This window comes from Amblyomma mixtum, chromosome 3 (assembly GCF_055824585.1).
Source record: "Amblyomma mixtum isolate Tamu chromosome 3, ASM5582458v1, whole genome shotgun sequence".
Taxonomy (NCBI): Eukaryota; Metazoa; Arthropoda; class Arachnida; order Ixodida; family Ixodidae; genus Amblyomma; species Amblyomma mixtum.
Window position 1 is genome coordinate 147923153 of NC_143014.1, and position 17452 is coordinate 147940604.

A 17452-nucleotide genomic window follows, 5' to 3' on the forward strand; every position below is an offset into this window, starting at 1 on the left:
TGTGTTTGTGCTCGCTGCTCTGGAGTCAGGACAAACGACGCCGCTTCTTTAGAAATACGCCATATGACTAGCTAATATACCGGTAGGTGCATGAAAACGGCCTCAAAGGTTGAGGTTTCTGCAGTGCGGCCAAAGTCATGAAAAAATAAATAAAAGAGAAAGTATGCAGCCTTAAAGGGCAAGTCATATCCGGAACAAAGCTTAACAAGAGTTGACCGTTCATTGTGATTTTTGCTCAAGACGCAACCAAAATCTCCATATTTTTGCTATCGTCGAAAGAAATTAGGCGCTAGTTTACGTATAACGCTGATTTTTGTTTTTAAAGTTGATTCACACAGTTCATCCCACCCACTCCCACGTCACTGTCAAATCAACAAGACCCGTTCTTTCTTTATTTGCGGCTATGGCTACAGATCTGGGACGACGGTCTAGCCGAAGTGGCGCAGGCCTTAGCCGACCAGTGCGGCGACATCGCCCATGACACGGCGGATGCCAGGTTTACCCGTAAGTGAGCCCCGTTTGTGTCCTCTTCCCAACGTTCTCTTGTGCTAGGTTCGTGCCTCTACCGCATCTGCACGAAAACTGCATCTTTACCGGAAAGGCTCACGTTGTGCGCAGAATTCCACCTTATTGTTCCCCATAATTTTAGCCAAGCTTGTCGTTCGCTCTTCGTCGGTGCAGTCGGTTCTCATCACAGAAAACGGCGGAGAAAAAATTGCGGGGTAAGAAAAAACTTTAGGACATGTTTCAACATTGTTTCCGTCTTTCTATTGTGTATGAAAAAAATCCAAGAGAAGCTTTTTTGGGCCAATCACAAAGACGTGGAGAAGGCTAGGAATAGCTCCACGCTTGTCAGGTGGAGTCCGCAGCTGTCCAGCGTTCGTTCGATATGGTGACGCACAGCGAACGCGTCTCGAAGAAATGCGTGTGCAGTCGTTGTAGTGTGAGGGGAGGTGTGCTTCTAGCGTATGCCCTCCTTGCGCTAGAGGATGTCGCCTTTTCTCTCAGCGTCCAAAGCTCACGTGCTCGGCAGCGCAATTTTTCTTCTCTTCATTTAATTTGTTTCCTGTGCGCAGATGCAAGTTCCCTTCTTCCGTCTGAAATCCTTCCCTCCATCTAAAGTGGAACGGTGACGCACAGCTGCGGCGAAATGACTCCAGGAGACAAGAAGTGTATTTGATTCTACGAAAATATTGTTACGGACTTGCGGAAGTCCCGCGACGGGCAAGAAATCGGAAGTAAGGACGAGGTGGTTTAAGCGTTTTGGCCCGTCGTGGTACTTCTGCAAGTCCGCAACAATATTGTACTGTAATGAGTTCTTATACAAAGTGCACTTCAATAAAGTGTAAAAAACAATGCAACAACGCCTTCGAATGCAATCACGCCCTCACAGAACGATTCCAAAATGCAAGGCCATCAATATTGTCGGGACTTAAGCTGAAGGGAAAAATTGATCTCCGTACGCAGATTTGTAACAGCGAGAAGGAGGATGCTCTGAGGCCGGACTTTCAGAAGCTTAGTTTATTCAGTCTGCTGCTTTATTGCAGGCAGAAGATTGCGTACCGTCGAAGCTGTTTTTGGGTTTCCAGACACTGGACTGCATGCAAGTGTGGCTCTGTTAAGGCTCTTCGTGCTGACAACAAGGGTAGTGGAAGCAGTCGGGTAGTGCTTTTTATCTGGGCCGAGTAATCGCAGTAGACCAAGACAGTGGAAATTAAATCACCATAATATTAACAAGCGGCTCGCGCATTTAGCCGGCACTTCCAAGTTATCAACAGCAGTTTAGCAATATCCCGCAAAAGAAAAGCATGCCACAAATGTGCTCTGTAAGTACTCATCTATGGGCCCTAAACTTGGAGGCAGGATTTAAAAAAAAAGCCTAATAGGAGTCGTAGAACAGCGCGGCGAAGGAGCAGGACAAGAGGATTGGTTATCAGGAAATTAAAGACTCACTGTCGTACTTCTCGGTGGGCACCTCAACCACGCTGTGAGGGAAAGAAGGAAAGAGACAGAGGTGCCGTAGTGGAGGGCTCCGATGTATTTTCGACCACCTGGGGATCTTTAATGTGCGCTGTCATAGCACAACACACGGGCGCTTTTGCGTTTCGCTCCTTTGAAACGCGGCCGCCGCGATAGCAGAACAAGAAAAAGCGCACTTATGCAGCGCTGCTCTGTCTTGTCGTGCTTTGGCCTCGCACTGCAGTGAACTTAGTTTGGCTGATGATAATGATGAGCAAAGTGAAAAGTACGTATTACCACACAATGCTGCTTCCTGTGTGTTACTCCAATAAAAGATAAAAACAACTTTTTCCTTATTAATCTAGCAATTTTGGCTGGCATATGGTACTACATAACATTGGTCACATGTACCTGATGACCGCTGGTTTTATTTAGTTGTCTAAAAGCAAGCGGCACAACAATGACACATTTCCTTTGTGTTTACGCAAATTTCTTTCATTTTATCATGCACGCTGCACTGAGTTTACTATTTCATGGCTATCGGCGATGTGGCATCAGTGGCGAGGCGTGGCACGTTTGGCCACACATTCAATTTTATGAAGTCCGTGCGTGGTCAAACGTGCGGGTAAAAAAAAATGCTTAAAATCTTATTGGTTGGTTTGGTTGGTTTATTGGGGTTTAACGTCCCAAAGCGACTAAGGCTATGAGAGACGCCGTAGTGGAGGGCTCCGGAAATTTCGACCACCTGGGGTTCTTTAACGTGCACTGACATCGCACAGTACACGGGCCTCTAGAATTTCTCCTCCAAAGAAATTCCAGCCGCCGCGGCCGGGATCGAACCCGCGTCATTCGGGTCAGCAGCCGAGCACCATAACCGCTTAGCCACCGCGGCGGCTCTTAAAATCTTATTAATGGGAGGTATTCTTATATGGCACAAAGACGGAAGGCTGCATCTTCGCAGTATATGAGCACCGCAACTGGCATTATATATTTTGATTCGAAAGGGAATTTGTTTAGAAGCGACAGCTCACGGGAGCAGCCTGCCTTGGAAGCGAGCGCAGTGTAAGCACATGTAGACGATAAAAAGTAATTAGCATAAAGCTTTTGCATTCTTTATCGAAATATTTATCTGAAGCAAGGAAGCTTCGCTTTAATTTTTTAAAAATATTTTTTGCAGGTCGCTTTAGGTTAACTGGCCAGAACTTGGCATCGGAACGGCGCTCGAACAAAGTGATGAAAATGGATGGAGTTCGTTTCATCGACAAATGGTTCGAAGAGTATCAGAACTACCCACCGTACCAAGTTAGAAATTTTGAACCGAGCTTCAGCGACCGCCCTACGGGACATTTCACTCAGGTACTAGTATTTCTTGAAATTTTCTGCTGTCTGTCTATTGTAAAATCGCAATTTCCCCTCACGGTGGAGTGCGCCGCTCGTTGTGCATAGATCTTAAATGCCATATGCAATTTTTTTCGCCTTCGATTTCAGCGTCATGGCACTCTTAATAGGCCCAGCTATTGTTGCACGCTGCTGAAATGCACTACTGTGGCGCTAGCCAGCTGCGGCGCAGTTGCATTTTGCGCTCCTGTGCTCAGCTTTTGCTTCTTATACGTCCAGTTGAGTGTTTCTGTGAGTAGTTTTTTTTAAAGAAAGGCTTCGCAATAGCCAAGTGAAACATTGTTCAGCCAGTGGTTTGAGTATTTGTATTGATGGAACAACGGCTGTTGGACCTGGGAGATAGACAAATTTATTTGCGGAGAGTCAGATATTACGGTATATTTTTGAGTAGTTCTCGTGCTAAAAAAATAACTTGTGATGATTAACCTGTGAATGCCCACGTACATCGTCATTTAAACGTTCGTGGTCATTGCTACGTAATAATGAAATGAAGGGTGCAATAAACTTTCCTTGATAGACATTATTAACACAATATATTCTAGATGGCCATTTCCTGCCGTTGTGCATTTGTTCCAATGCAGGTAATATGGGCGAACACCCAGTATCTGGGATGCGGGTTCACCATGTTCCGTATGAAAGGCGACTTTGGCGTAATGCCGTACCAAAAGCATTACGTTTGCAACTATGCTCATAGGTGAGTATGTTATTACGCTTGCAATGTCCAATGTGTGGGCTGTCACAGCTGAATACAGCGTGTTGTTAGATTTCCTACGCTAGCTGGAAGCCAACGCTAGCACTCGAAAAATTGGTTTTTGAGAAAAGGAAACGGCGTAGTAATTGTCTCAGCTACATCGGTGGACACCTGAACCGCACCGTAAGGGAAGAGAGGAAGGTGGGACTGAAAGAAGAAATAGGGAAAAAGGTGTCGTAGTGGAGGGCTCCGGAATAAGTTCGACCACCTGGAGATCTTCGAGATCTCCGGGAGTGACGTCACTCAGCACGCGGGCGCCTTTGCGTTTCGCCTCCATCGAAATGCGGTCGCCACGGCCGGGAACTCTCGGCTCAGTAGCCGAGCCCCCGCGCCTTAAAAGTTTTGAGGACGCCAAAATTTCCGACAAACAAGCCCAGCTGTCACCTTGGGTACGTGTGCTCAATACGTCAGGTGCGCACACTTACCAAAGGTTACACTGGCCTTGTTTTGTAGGAAATTCTGTTTTTTCGGTACATCTTCCATGACTTCAACGGGCAAAGAGCACTGTATTAATTTTACGAAGGTCGAAATCTTTATTTTGTGGAGGCCAAAAGTAATGTTCATTATGCCCGTTACTTTGAGAACGATAACCCTGTGCAGGAAGTCAATGTGCTACCACGCAGTAATTGTATATAATCTATTATTGTTCGCAACTGAAATATTCTCAGGAGCGTTTGTTGCGACTGGTATCAGCCGTCACGAGGCCATTGCTATAAAGCATTAAGTTTAGTTCAGACCAAGCCTAGCTTAAAGATGCGTTTGAAAAACCTAAGCGTATCTGCAAACACCCTTTGAGCGAATAAGGCGCAGACCATAACCCGTGAACTGTCGGCGCTATTTCGCAATGTCTTTCATATACTTCTTAGAGCTCAGTTCAAAGGATCTTCACGCCGTGTTGGGTAGATTTCAAAGGGGGGCAGATTGTAACACAGTGTACACGCTTTTTGTGGAAAGCCGACGGGACGGCTCGCCTCAGGCTAATTCTACATATAAGATGATAAAGGTGCCAGTTATTTACACGTTGCTTTCTTCCAGCGAGTCACAACCGGGGCTTTCAATGCGCACATGTCTGGTGAACACTGGAAGTAGCCGCAGAGGGGGTTTGGACGGCGTCCTTTTGGTTCTCGCAGATGACCCTAGCTCATAACCTCGCGCTGCAGTCAAAGCCGCTCGATTTGCTTGCAGCGGCAACATCAAAGGCAGGCCCGTGTACATGGAGGGCCCCACGTGCAGTCGCTGCCCGGCGGGTTCGCGATGCGTGAGGCGTACTGGGCTCTGCAGGGCGCGTAAGAAGAGCGGACGCGTCCACAATCCCCAGAAGAGGCCGGCGGGGCGTCTCAGCTATTGGATCGTGACCCGTGGCACCGGGGGCGGCGCTCGCACGTGGCAACAGCGTCGTGTAAGGTGCACGGACGGTGGTCACAAGTGCTGAGTAGTTTGTGCTTAGCAATGAAAAACTGCGTCAACAGGCAAGAATAAAAGCTGGAAAAGGATTCACTGTAGCGTTTTCCTTCTTCCTCCCTTTTTACCTTTTTTTTTTCCAGCGACAAAGCCGGTTTTCTAACTGGGGTGGTACCTCAGGAAAAAAGTGGTAGGTTTTTACTGTAGTTAAGCGACGAAGACGTGCGAAAGAATCTGTTTAGAGTGGTTGGCTCATGGTTTTGCTTTGCTGGGTCGTCGGCACGTCTGGGGGCGATATTAGTTCGGTAGCAGTATTATAGTTGATGAAGACGACGACGTGCAGTGCACACCGCCAGAGTGTTTTGCAGTTTAACGCGAGGCGTGATCCGCTGCGGCGATAGCATAGTGCTCTCGTGCACAGTAGAACGAACCTGATCTGTTCGCTCCGCCGCGGGTTCGTATCCCAGTCGCGGCAATGTTGATTTTGTTTACTTTACTGGTAAATTCAAGGTCAGGCTTCAGCCGTGAAACAGATTTTGCAGCTTTGGTCGTGAAGTAAACTCTCGCTATAAAAAATTTCTTACTGATAGCGCTACAAGAGTCCGAGGACATCTGTTGGTAAGCTGCAGAAGCTTGACCTGAACTAGCACGCTGCAAAGCGTTGAGCGTGTGTGTACCTGTGCGTGTGTGTGCGTATGCGTTTCTAGGTAATTTATGTTGTTCGAGGTTGTATTGCCTTGTTTTTACATGTTTATAGGGTATTATGTCTCTCTCGGTCTTTCATTTTTCGCGACCAAGTTTTAAGGGCTAATGGTAACCATCATACGGGAACTTAATATATTCCAGAAGAGGGCATATACGGGCTGGTTGGTACATGTTTTACGAATTGGAAAAACAGCGCAATCAAAGACGAGACACAAGAGAAGGACGAAACACCAGCGCTGTTTAGAGCTGGTGTTTCGTCCTTCTCTTGTGTCTCGTCTTTGATAGCGCTGTTTTTCCAATTCGTAAAACTTAATATATATTCCTTCTGTTTAGTTTTCAGTTCAGTGCTGGTAATCGCTCATAGGTAAAGTCGATTCTTTATTCTTAGATCCTAAAACGACCTTGGCCGAATTAGAAAGGAACGTATGTGGCGCTTTCATCACTGGCCCATTTGCTTTTGCACAGGTTCCATAGGTGAAAGTGTGCTAAAAGTATTGTATTTGCATTATTTTTAGGAATGCGTAGAGCTCGGAAGTAATTACGGTCCTCCTGCTTAAATCTGAGCTTTGAGAATCCGGGCCCTTTTATCTCCCTTTCATTCAAGCCATGTGGTGTCAAACCTGTAGATGTGCTGAAAAGATGTGCTGATGCATTGAATGTTTGTTCCATTTCCTAAAACGCCACTTACAGCTTCCTTGGGAGCTCGACTGGTAACGTCAGTCAAATTTTACAAGCGGGAGGCGTAAAAGTTCTCATAAACAAGGATGTCTTTGTTTTCGAAATTAACGTTTTAGAAAACAAATTCAGTGCACAATAATATTCAGGACACATTTCTTCAGGTGGTATTTTTAATGGTTCACCTTATTTCAGCCCGTTTATCAGGCTGGGGTTATAGCTGCCCGCATTTTCTCACGAGCGTTACACGTGTCCCCTTTGTCTGCAGCGTAAGCATGAATTATTAGTTTCTCTAACCGATAATGGGAGCCATATGTACAGGCGGCTGCTAATGCTGTCACCGAAAGGGCCCTACGTGCCGCGGTTCTGCTGCGTTCCTGTAGAGCTGTTTCTTGACACTGCCTAAGCTGCTTCAAGGGCATGAAGTTATTTTCTTTTAATGTAACACTCTGACATGACCTTCGTCTTTTGAGTGGTGCTCATGGCCACATCCGCCACCGTGCTAGGCTAGCTTCCTGACGCTGTTCTTGGCTCACTGAGCAAGCGGCAGCATCAGCGTCCATCTTCCCTCTTATTTTGCCTCTGCGGAAGCACGGAGCGAGGCTCGTCCTTCTGATGGGGCCGAGGCGGCGGCCTGTGGCAAGCGTGACTCGTTACGTCGCGTGCGCCCTCGTGCGGCAGGCTTTCTTCAGAAGGGCTGCTTGGGTAGCGCGTTGACTGCCTGCAGCAGCCTGTTGTTATGGATGAACTGGTCTGCATTGCTGACGTCATCGTCGTATAGGAAAGGTGAGTCCTGGTAGCCGATGTTGTCGTTGACGTAGTAGAAGACGGGAGCGTTTCGGCAGGGCACCGAGTCCTCGGGCCGCGCGCACGTAAGCGTCAGCTGGTTGAACATTGTCAGGTTGCCGCACAGGAAGCTGAACCTCTGCAGCTGGCGCGTTTCAGCCGACCTGCGGGGCATAGGAGGCACACAGAGTTCTTTTACTTTTGTATCCGGATATCAGTTGTGCAGCGCATCAACTGGGGTCTAAAATGTATCGTGCGCACTTCCACCGGAATGACTGACCACAGTAACGCATTGGTTATACACTTTGGCTTGAAATTGCAGAGCCCTCAAACGTCTCCAGGCGGTACTGCCAAACTAGGACCGCACTTAAGTTACACGAGGTATACTGTACAACAGCTCTGCTTTGCGTACTAATTCGATCGCCTAACATAGCCAAGCGACTTTTGCCACGACCAACAAACTATACTTACGTATGAGAGTCACAAGTTTATTTAGGACTAGGACTTGAATTTTGGTGCTTTCCTGACGCCTAAAGTCACTTTTCTCAATACAGCAGAGTGCAGCTGTAAGAGCAAGTTTTCTGGTCGTTTGTTAGTTAATGGGGCTAAGCTTATTTTGAACTGTAAGCAATCTGAGCTGCCTCTGCCCACGAGGCGTCCTGAAGATTAAGCGCGACAGCTGTGAAATCTTGTATCCTTTCCTCTTTCTTTGGCGGGTGGTCTAATGAGCTAAAGGATTATTCCGCAATACCAATCCCCGGGGCCAGCTATGTCGGTGGTTTATTAACGCAAACTGTCATGTCAAACTGCCTGTTCTAGACGAATGAGATTTAACACCACATGCTCCGGAAGCAACATGGCGACAGTGAGTACAACGCTGAATGTCGTTAACAGCCGAAGCCTGCACATTGGACGTGTTTGGAAAATACGAGTGCTCCTCGTCTTTTTCGTGCTGAATTTTCCAAACATGCATCCACTCCAACTCGACCAATTCAGCATCCTCGTGCAGTTCCTTTTTGTGTTGCTGTGAGCTACAGCTTACGTTCTATTTGCCTGCATCTCCTTCCCTGAGTACTCATCGCACTTTTCCGAGGCAGGTGAGCATGGTGCCCCTTCAGGTTATAAGTGCCGAGCTATCTCCTCTCTTGTTCCATGACCACAACGACATCAATGGTGATGTGATTATGAGTATTACAATAATTATTAATGATATTAGCCCACAAAAGAGCCACGTACTTCTCACTGACATTCGAACTTCATATTTAAATTATTGGTTGCAGAAGTTGTGCTGCAGTTCTGTGTAATTTTTCATGTGAGTTCGCGTTCGCATACCGAGTGCAGATGTGGTAGACCCTGCAGTTGTTGTCCACATCTGCGAAGTATCCGTCGTGTCGGCATATAAACCTGGTCCTCAGGGGCTCCAGAAGTAGCTCGGAACCGTGTGGGAGGGCGTACGTCTGGCGTTTCATCTGCACACCACATGGACTACGATCACAAGACGGGCACAAACAGTGTTACAAGGTTGGCCAGGGTAAATGGGATAAAGCCAAGCTGAACGGCGTAGTTGACGCTCACTTAACGGTGTTCACGGACGCGGGCATGGCACGTAGTTGGACGGAAGCAGAGCTGGTTACTCTCCCTTCTCATACCATGTCCGCGCCCATTTTGTGGTTTAGCGATGTACCCAGTTTCGGACAACAAGCTCCTCTCTTGCAAAGAGAAAACTATCCACTTTGTGAAACCAACTTTTCCCTCGCGAAAACGTTGCGCTTGCTCGAAGGCTTATATTAGGGCGCACCGTGCATCTGAGTCAACTTTCCGTGATGACAACCGCCGTCAAGTTCGCATTAGGCGCATGCACAGCGTTCGCTTAAAATCAATGAGCACCCTCATTGAACAAAACCTGATGAGCCTCACAGTGTCCCGTTGAAAGGACACTTAATTTTATGCGCTGCAACGTCAGATCCGCATACTGCAAAACATTGCAAAATGCGCCTGCGCTTGCCGCCATCGCTTCTGTTTCGAGACGGGCAACAAGGGAACCTTTATCAAGGTAAAAGATATGCCGAACGCTCGGCATCTTCACTCTGCTTACAGTGTTTCGACTAGCTTGCAACGTCGAAGCTGCACCGCAGTTTTTTTTTGCTTACAATGAAAGCTAAAAACCTGTCAGGTTCCATCCATGCGCAGCACCGAGGGCAGTAAGAACGTCGAAGTCATGAAAGCATGACACTTTACTTCTTACGTTTTAACCTACAACAAAGTGGTCTTTAAAAATGTCTGAATTCGCCTAATAGTGGTTGGGCCGTGCAGCTGTTGCACTGTGGCTAAAGCTTGCTGCTGCTGGGCAACAGCCAAGCTTCATCCACAGGTAGCGCAGGTGAGATCCCTAACCACGACGACCGCATCTCCAATGCGGCGACCAACTGGTTATGGCCTTCGGGTGCCGAAACGAAGTAGATGGCTCGATCCCGGCCGCAGCGACCGTATTTCGATCGAGGTTAAATGTAAAAGCGCCCATGGGGTAAGATTCTAGCGCGCGTGAATGACCAGGTAGTCTATATTAACCGCCAGCTCTCTACGGCGGCATGCCTGATGGCTCAGAGCGTTGCTTTCGTACGTAAAAATCTATAAACAGATAAAGCCGGGACGGAGTGAGTAAAAGCGGGACTAGTGGCACTCGGGGGCACGTTGATATACCGAATGGGGTTAAGAATATTTCGAAGCCACACACAACGCTTTGCTCATAGCCCGTTTTGTGGGTACTGAACGCAATAAGGGCATTATTACCACTAAATATTAAAATTTCGGTTTGGCACCAATTGTTTTTTTTTTTTACGTCGAACCACACTATTACTTCGGCATATACAGGGTGGCGGAAACATGCCTGTAGATATCAAGTGGCGTATCCTTGTTCTCTGTGCTCGATCATACGGCAAGTGTTCGGAGCCAAGACATTTTTCACATGGTCTTTCTGTACCCGCTGTTTCACGCGGCTGCTTATAGGTGAATGAATAAATCAGGTTTCATAACTGCTCAGGAGGATACAGTAATAAACAGGTCTCGCTGAACTCCTGAAGGACACCCTGCATCATGATTCCGGCAGCTTTCGATACATCAGTGTGTTTCAGGTTGGAACGCAGTCACGAAACACTTGAAAACCGAAGCTTAACTGCGGCGGCTGCCGCTTCTAGCTCATCGCCATGCCTCAAGCACCGATTAGTCATGGTGAACTTACCCTGAGCTCCTCAGCAACGTCATGGGCAGAGACGAAAGAAAGGATCAGGAGACCTGGAAATGGAGATATATTTCCGTCAACAAGCGTGAACAGCTAAACGGTATTTAGATAGGCGGCACTTGCGGAAAGCGTATGGCATGCGGACAAGATGCGAGAGAGAAAACCGACCGGTAGTTATTTGGCCTCAGACAGATGAAGTTTCTTCAGTAATGCTCATGCGAAAGTTTTATTTGCCGGCATTGTATTTAGTTCTTTGTCGAGTGTCATCAGCAACGTTCTGCGGACAATCACTTGCCTGATTCTCAGAGCACGCAACGATGGATTGCAAGAATATTATTAGCAGCATGAGGCCCAAGAAGTGACAAGGAGTAATGAGATATTTATTTTTTTTAAGAGAAAGAGAAACGAAACTCCTTGCTTAACAACCGCTTTTTGCCATTGTTTCCATTATTGTTGGGTGACTGCTTCCTATACAAACCACCGGCATGACTATAGTATAGGTTTAAACACTCGTGAAAGACATAGTTTGCCAGGTGAAGGCATATACTTCTCGTGAGAGAAGCAGTGCGCACGTAAGAGCGAAAAAAACTCTACAGAACGACTCCTCCTCACTTCGTGCAGTGTTATGTATAAGGAAGAGTGCTGAGGGAGAGACAAAAAAAAATAAAAGGGGTATATAGGCAATCAAGAACAACATATTCCGACAAGCAATTTAAAGTAGCAGTAATCGAAACGTGGCTTAGTTATACAAATGCAACAATCTTTGAAGAGATGTATATAATGCCCTTTAAGACAGGAATAATAAGCATGACCTTAGTATTCCTGACTTGAAGGCCAAGGAACAAAAAGCATGTGAAATTCAGTATCAAAGCTTCATGGAATGAATCATATGTGGCTGATGTTCGGGGTTTGGTTTTATGGTGTTTAACATCCCAAAGCGACTCAGGGTATGAAGGACGCCGTAGGGAAGGGCTCCGCATAGCTTAGACCGCCTGGGGTTCTCCAACGTGCACTGACATCGCACAGTACACGGGCCTCTAGCATTCCGTCTCCATCGAAATTCGCCCTCCGCGGCCAGGATCTAACCTGCATCTTTCGGGACAGCATCCGTGCATTATAACATGTTAGCCACTGCGGCGGCTGGCTGATATTTGTGGCTAGGCGGACGTTGTTTCTGCCTGTAATGACTACGTAGAACCTCATACCGCGCATTGAACAGCTCGGAACCAGTAACATACCGTCAATGCTCCAGAGTTGCATTTCACACTGATCTGGTGTCGATGACTGACAGTGCGGTTACTTAGCAAGTTTCTTACACAGATTTTGAGCACCGGATCGCACACGACAGCGCCGAGCGTAGACGACCTTACCGGCAACGAAGACGCTCGTGCTAGCTGCTTGGCACATCTTGCTGTAGTCGTCGAGTCCGAGGAGCCAGAGAAACTTGTGTATATCCACAGCACACTGGGCCAGAGGAGGTACACTGAGCGGACGACAAGTACGAGGGAGACCTTATATAGTGCGCCGTGTTTTACCGCAAGAACGTGTGCTGGGCCCGTGGCGAATCGTGTCGGAACACTCGACTTTCCTTGTACGCATAGCGTGCGCTGCGTTGCCGGTCTTCACTCGTTGCTGAAAGCGCCTTCCTGTAGCGACATTCTTCAAGACCCAATTTTGCTTCTGACCCAGGCAGAGAGGAGGACGTGGGCGCTTGGACCGTCTGTCTTTGTGACACTATACGGCGGCTCAACTTGCAGCGCTTGCGAGACAACTCGAGAACCAACGCACGAGTACAGCGACTTGTGCCGTACTATGAAGACAAGTGGTATTCGGGCGGTCCTTGTCACTAGCAACTCTTCATTCCTTCCCCGGCGCCCGATATAGCGGTCTCACGATATTTTGAGCACGAAATATTTTCTTTCTATTTGTATTGGTTCCAACCATGGAAGTGCAGCTTTTATGAGAATCTTCATGCACTTGCATGTTTGTCAGAAGTTTGACAGCAACTGCGTTCCTGGTCAGAGCTGTCGCCGAGGTGTGTGGCGGGTTCCCTGCGGCGCCTTTGGTGTTCTGATGCTCTTCGCAGCAAGGGCGATTGTTGCCCCTGCTAGCCAGTGTCGCTGAACTATTACTGCATACCTTATAGCTATTCATGGACAGTGCGGTAATATGGCCTGGCGACCGCTGAGGCCGCGCGAGTATACAGGGTGTTTCACTCAAGTGTTTACACAAGTTTCAAAAATAGGCTTTTTTGAGCTTGGAGAACGCTTTTTAGGCATAGCATTTTCAGCGGTGTAGCATTATAATACAGCTAAGGCATGCTAACTAGCAGGCTGGTTAACTAATATTGAATTGTTAACTAACTCTTTAACCATTACCCTTAGGCTTCTTAATTATTGAGAGGCGCGCAGCCCACTGCAATTGGTATCCATATCAATTTTTATGATTTAGAAAACGCGGTTACCCTCGGCGTTGTGGCCCAACAAATTTTGGCTACTTCGACGAGTTACGTGCACTGGAGAGGTTGCTTTGCCTGCAAGCTTCTCGAAAGCGCATGTGCTTTGGCGCGATGAAGCCAGAATTTGTTGGGCCACAGTGCCGAGGGTAACCGCATTTTCGAAACACTAAAAACTGAATGGAAAGTTGGGCGAGTTGGAAGCTGTTCATAAATGAAAAAGGAGGCGCAAACAAAACGGAGACAAGGAAAGAAGACAGCAGAAAGAAGATAAGGCGCTCGTCCTGTTGTATTCTTTCCTTTTCTCCGTTTTGTTTGCGCCCCCTTTTTCATCATGAACTAAAACTGATATGGATATTAATTACGATGGGCTACGCGCCTCTGAATAATTTAGGAGCCTAACAGTAATAGTTAAAAATTTAACTATTCATTATTAATTAACCAACCTGCTAGTTAGCACGTCTTAGCTGTATTCTGATGTAATACACTGATGACCGGAAAAAAACACTCTTATAACTCAAAAAGACCATTTTTTATTAAAAATTGTGTAAAGTCTTCGGTGAAACACCCTGCATAGTGGCCACAGAGCATTTGAAAACATCGCAAGAAGTGTGCCGCAATATTGTTGAAAACCTGATAACAGCAAGCTGACCATTAGCACAATACGTGTAATATATATGTACAGGTAGAAACAATATGAGAGGGAACACGGGAGCGCATGGTCGCTGCCGCACTTCGTTGACCGCTGTCGCCGAGAGGCGGCGAGAATTGGCGGCAAAGGCGCATGCCCACTAAGCACGGTCGGCTGCTCTTTCCGCGCATGCCCCTGTTACTGTCCATTTTCGTCGGCTGTCGGCGGCAACGCTTTGCGAAGCTCGGAGGCCATGCATTCCCGTGTTCACTCTCATATTGCTTCTACTTGTCCAGCATTTTAGTATACAGCGAAATCTTAAGTCATGTCAAGAGGCCAGAAACAAATGTTTCCAGGTCCGCGCACTTGAAAGCAGTCTCGTGATATCAAGAGCAACGGACTGCGATAGATTGCATATTGCAAGGAGCGACGAATTCGCTATGCAGCACCTTTCACTCGGAGGAATATTTCAGCGAACGAGCGTCTTGGAACTTTGGCGCTGTGGTATACGCTCAGCTGCAGCGTCCAAAGAGACGGGCAGTAAACTCGTGTACATGCTCACTGCTGTAAATTTCAGACAGTAGAATGGCCCTGAGTCAGCACTATATGAAACCTTTATACTGCGGTTGTTTCGAAAGCAGTTTCTCCACCGCTTTGTTCCGAACACAAGGGCAGTCAGCAAGCAAGCGCGCAGGGTTAAAGGAGCTAGTCTTGCTGAATGCGCGGCACCAAACTCACCCGAAACGAGAAAAATAGAGGATAGAGCCTTCCTCCTGGAAGGAAATTTTTCTTTTGTATTGGTTGTATTATCTTCAATGTGACGATGATCATTGTCTTCCTCAGGAGTGCGAAAGGTATTAGCAAAGAAAGAAGCGAGAAAGCGAACTTTCTATTGAATCGTATTTGTGCGAGCACGCATTAAAGTAGCATATTACTGGGAGCTTTATAATCGCACATGCAAGATTCGTTCACCATTTTGTGGCTTGATTAATAACTTCACTGTTTGAAGACCGGGCCATCCCTGCTTGAAGCGAAAGCAGAAATAATATAGTTCCAGTCAGGAGCCCCATCTGGGTAAGAAAGAACAAAGCAATTCAGCGAAGCAACCTCGCCGCATCTTTGTCGGCAGACTAGGAAACAGCTGTGGGTCCTATTTTAAAACAGTGGGTAACAGCTGCGCATCGGCGAAACATTTGAATCTTGAAGGCGGCCCTCTTGGGACTATAAATTTGTTCAGGCGGCTTTCCAACTCTCATAATTTGTGTGCGCTCCTTTTGAGTGAGCACATCGCAAATTTTGCCCTTCTTTTAAGTGCCGCCCAAACCGCTGCGGCTTTCGCACGCAACAAAGAATGGTACCAGAACGGAAGAGCTACCATTATTATAAAGGTGACCTGATGGCACGAATTTCTGTGCCCGATCTGCGTGGTGATCTCTTAGAATGCTCATTCATAGCCTGGAATCTTCGTCGGTATTGGAAGGCATGTGGTATGCCTTTTTTCCAACGGTCGTAATGTGCGGCGCCTTCATCACAGGCATGCGCAAAACATTATTCCGTGCTAGTCATTAGTGCAGAAATGGTACGCTGTAAACAGCGCCTTAGAACGTAGCGGGGCTGTGCTACAGAGTGGTTCCTCTGGTGCTTAATATAGGATTCAGTTAACATTCCTGGGGGAAAAAAAATGGTCACATTGCCTTCTGCCCACATTGCTTTATGCATCACAAATAGCGCGCCAGCAACAGCGTTCCCGCAGAATTTCTGCGCGTTCCTAACTTCCACCACGACGACATTGCTTTATGCATCACAAATAGCGCGCCAGCAACAGCGTTCCCGCAGAATTTCTGCGCGTTCCTAACTTCCACCACGACGGATGGGAAATGGAAAAAATTGGCAGTGCTTGGCTCTGGTTAAGCCTGGATATACAAGAGCTGCAGTTATGCTTTGTTTGACGTCATGGCTGTCGCAGCTCGCGTGCAATGCACTGGGAGCACCACGATAACGGTGTAGACAAGCGCGTTATATAGCCCTCCTTCCGCATGCGTAGTAACTGTGGTAAACACGCGGCTGCAAGTAGCGTCATACGAGGAAGCCGATGACGATGTAAGTGCATTTTGAACAACTCCGAGAGGTTGAAATAAATCCGGAGCCCCCCACTACGGGTGTCCTCGTGGTCCACGTGCAGCGACAGGACGTTAACGCCCGCGTAACCAACGTGAGTTTTCCATAGAACAGGACATAAGAAAGGATCACTCGCTCCCGTATAGGCACAAACTAACAATATTTTATTTTTAGCACTGCCTGCTTCGGTGTGCAAACTGAGAGCGAGAAATAATGCTAAAACGTGACGTAAATTTGTAAGTGTGCAACTATGTTTGTGAAGTGCTGGAATATTTTTTTCTTAGTGACGCGCGTTACAGCGCTGCTGTTCATTTGGTAATAAATATAAAACCCAAGAATTTCAAGGGAATTCCAAATCAACCAATAATAACTCAAGCCCTATAGTGACCAATGAGGGTTCAAAGTGACAACCCTTCGGGAAACAGCAAAGAAGCGATAATTTAGATTGATGACCACTTTATTTCGTCACGGTAAAAGGATGCTCCCGACTCATGGCTGCAACAAATTCTGCTCGTCGTCGTTTCTACTGGATACAGCGCAGTCGTGGCTATGCGGTGTCATAAAGGATGCGCTAAAATAAGATCTAAAATAAGATCTGAAATCGTCGGAAGAAAGCTGCAAGTGCTTAAATAAGAAGACACGAAAAATTCCACGTCCGGTAAGCCCAACCGAAGAGACTTCTGACATGTAAGGAATTGAGAACATCTCCTAGTATACATATGCGCGCATTCGCTTTCCGGTGCCTTTAACTGGGAGCGACAAAGTACGCGCGAAAAAGGAACAGCGGTTTACGCCGTTACTGGGTAGCGGACGAAAGAGCCCGAGGCTGTCCACGGCGGCAGCAGCTGCAAATCACGCTGCACGAATGTGACTGCGCAGTTCGCAGCTGCCGGCTTGGTGCTCGGGCGTAACACGCAGCTGCAAAATCGACGCCGGCCAAGGGCTCGGCTTTCGCACACGCTTGTACAGGAACACACAGGCTCAATACTTTACCTACTGGCAGGTCAAAAGCGCATGAGTTGAAAGCTCAGCGCTGCCTCTGGAAAGACAGCTGCACGCACTTCCCGCACGCTACACAAACGACGTCGCGCTAAAGGCGCCGCGCCGAGAGCTTCCCTGAATAATTGTTCCGCGAGAGGCTGGGGTGCGCGAAGAGAACTGCGCGGCCTCGGTGCTTCCACACAAGAACAGCGGCGGTTCTTGTTTCTTTTTTTTTTCTCTGTCTCTCTCTCGCCCGCAACTAAACAGTATGCGAGGCGCGAAGTAACCCACGATTCTCTGAAAAAAAAAAGGAGAAAAAATCTCACGATGTCCCCTCTTTCATCGCTTTTTTTT

General features: G+C 47.4%; 2 protein-coding genes across 3 annotated transcripts in view; one reads left to right on the forward strand and one right to left on the reverse strand.

Annotated features, from left to right (window-relative positions):
- Positions 1-5574, forward strand: part of LOC149352338 (scoloptoxin SSD976-like) — a 62263-nt gene extending 56689 nt beyond the window's left edge. For both annotated transcript variants that reach the window (XM_089581499.1, XM_089581500.1), the window contains 4 exons: positions 414-504; positions 3137-3315; positions 3939-4051; positions 5294-5574. In XM_089581499.1, the coding sequence (XP_089437625.1) occupies positions 414-504; positions 3137-3315; positions 3939-4051; positions 5294-5540 (630 nt within the window). In that variant the 3' untranslated portion in view covers positions 5541-5574. The remainder of the gene's footprint in view (positions 1-413; positions 505-3136; positions 3316-3938; positions 4052-5293) is intronic.
- Positions 5575-7199: 1625 nt separating this feature from the next.
- LOC149352340 (uncharacterized) lies at positions 7200-17202 on the reverse strand. The gene is made up of 5 exons (XM_089577142.1): positions 17111-17202; positions 14972-15069; positions 10914-10966; positions 9008-9144; positions 7200-7839 (listed from the first exon to the last, which is right to left on the reverse strand). Exons 4-5 carry the CDS (start codon positions 9142-9144, stop codon positions 7578-7580), a joined length of 399 nt encoding a protein of 132 aa, XP_089433268.1. The 5' UTR covers positions 10914-10966; positions 14972-15069; positions 17111-17202; the 3' UTR covers positions 7200-7577.
- Between the last annotated feature and the right edge of the window lie 250 nt (positions 17203-17452).

Excerpts from the sequence above, each read along its gene's own strand:
- LOC149352340 (XM_089577142.1), bottom strand. The coding sequence starts at position 9,144 with ATGAAACGCCAGACGTACGCCCTCCCACACGGTTCCGAGCTACTTCTG. Across the intron at positions 7,840-9,007 it reads GTCTACCACATCTGCACTCG|GTCGGCTGAAACGCGCCAGC; the intron begins GTATGCGAACGC and ends TATGCCCCGCAG.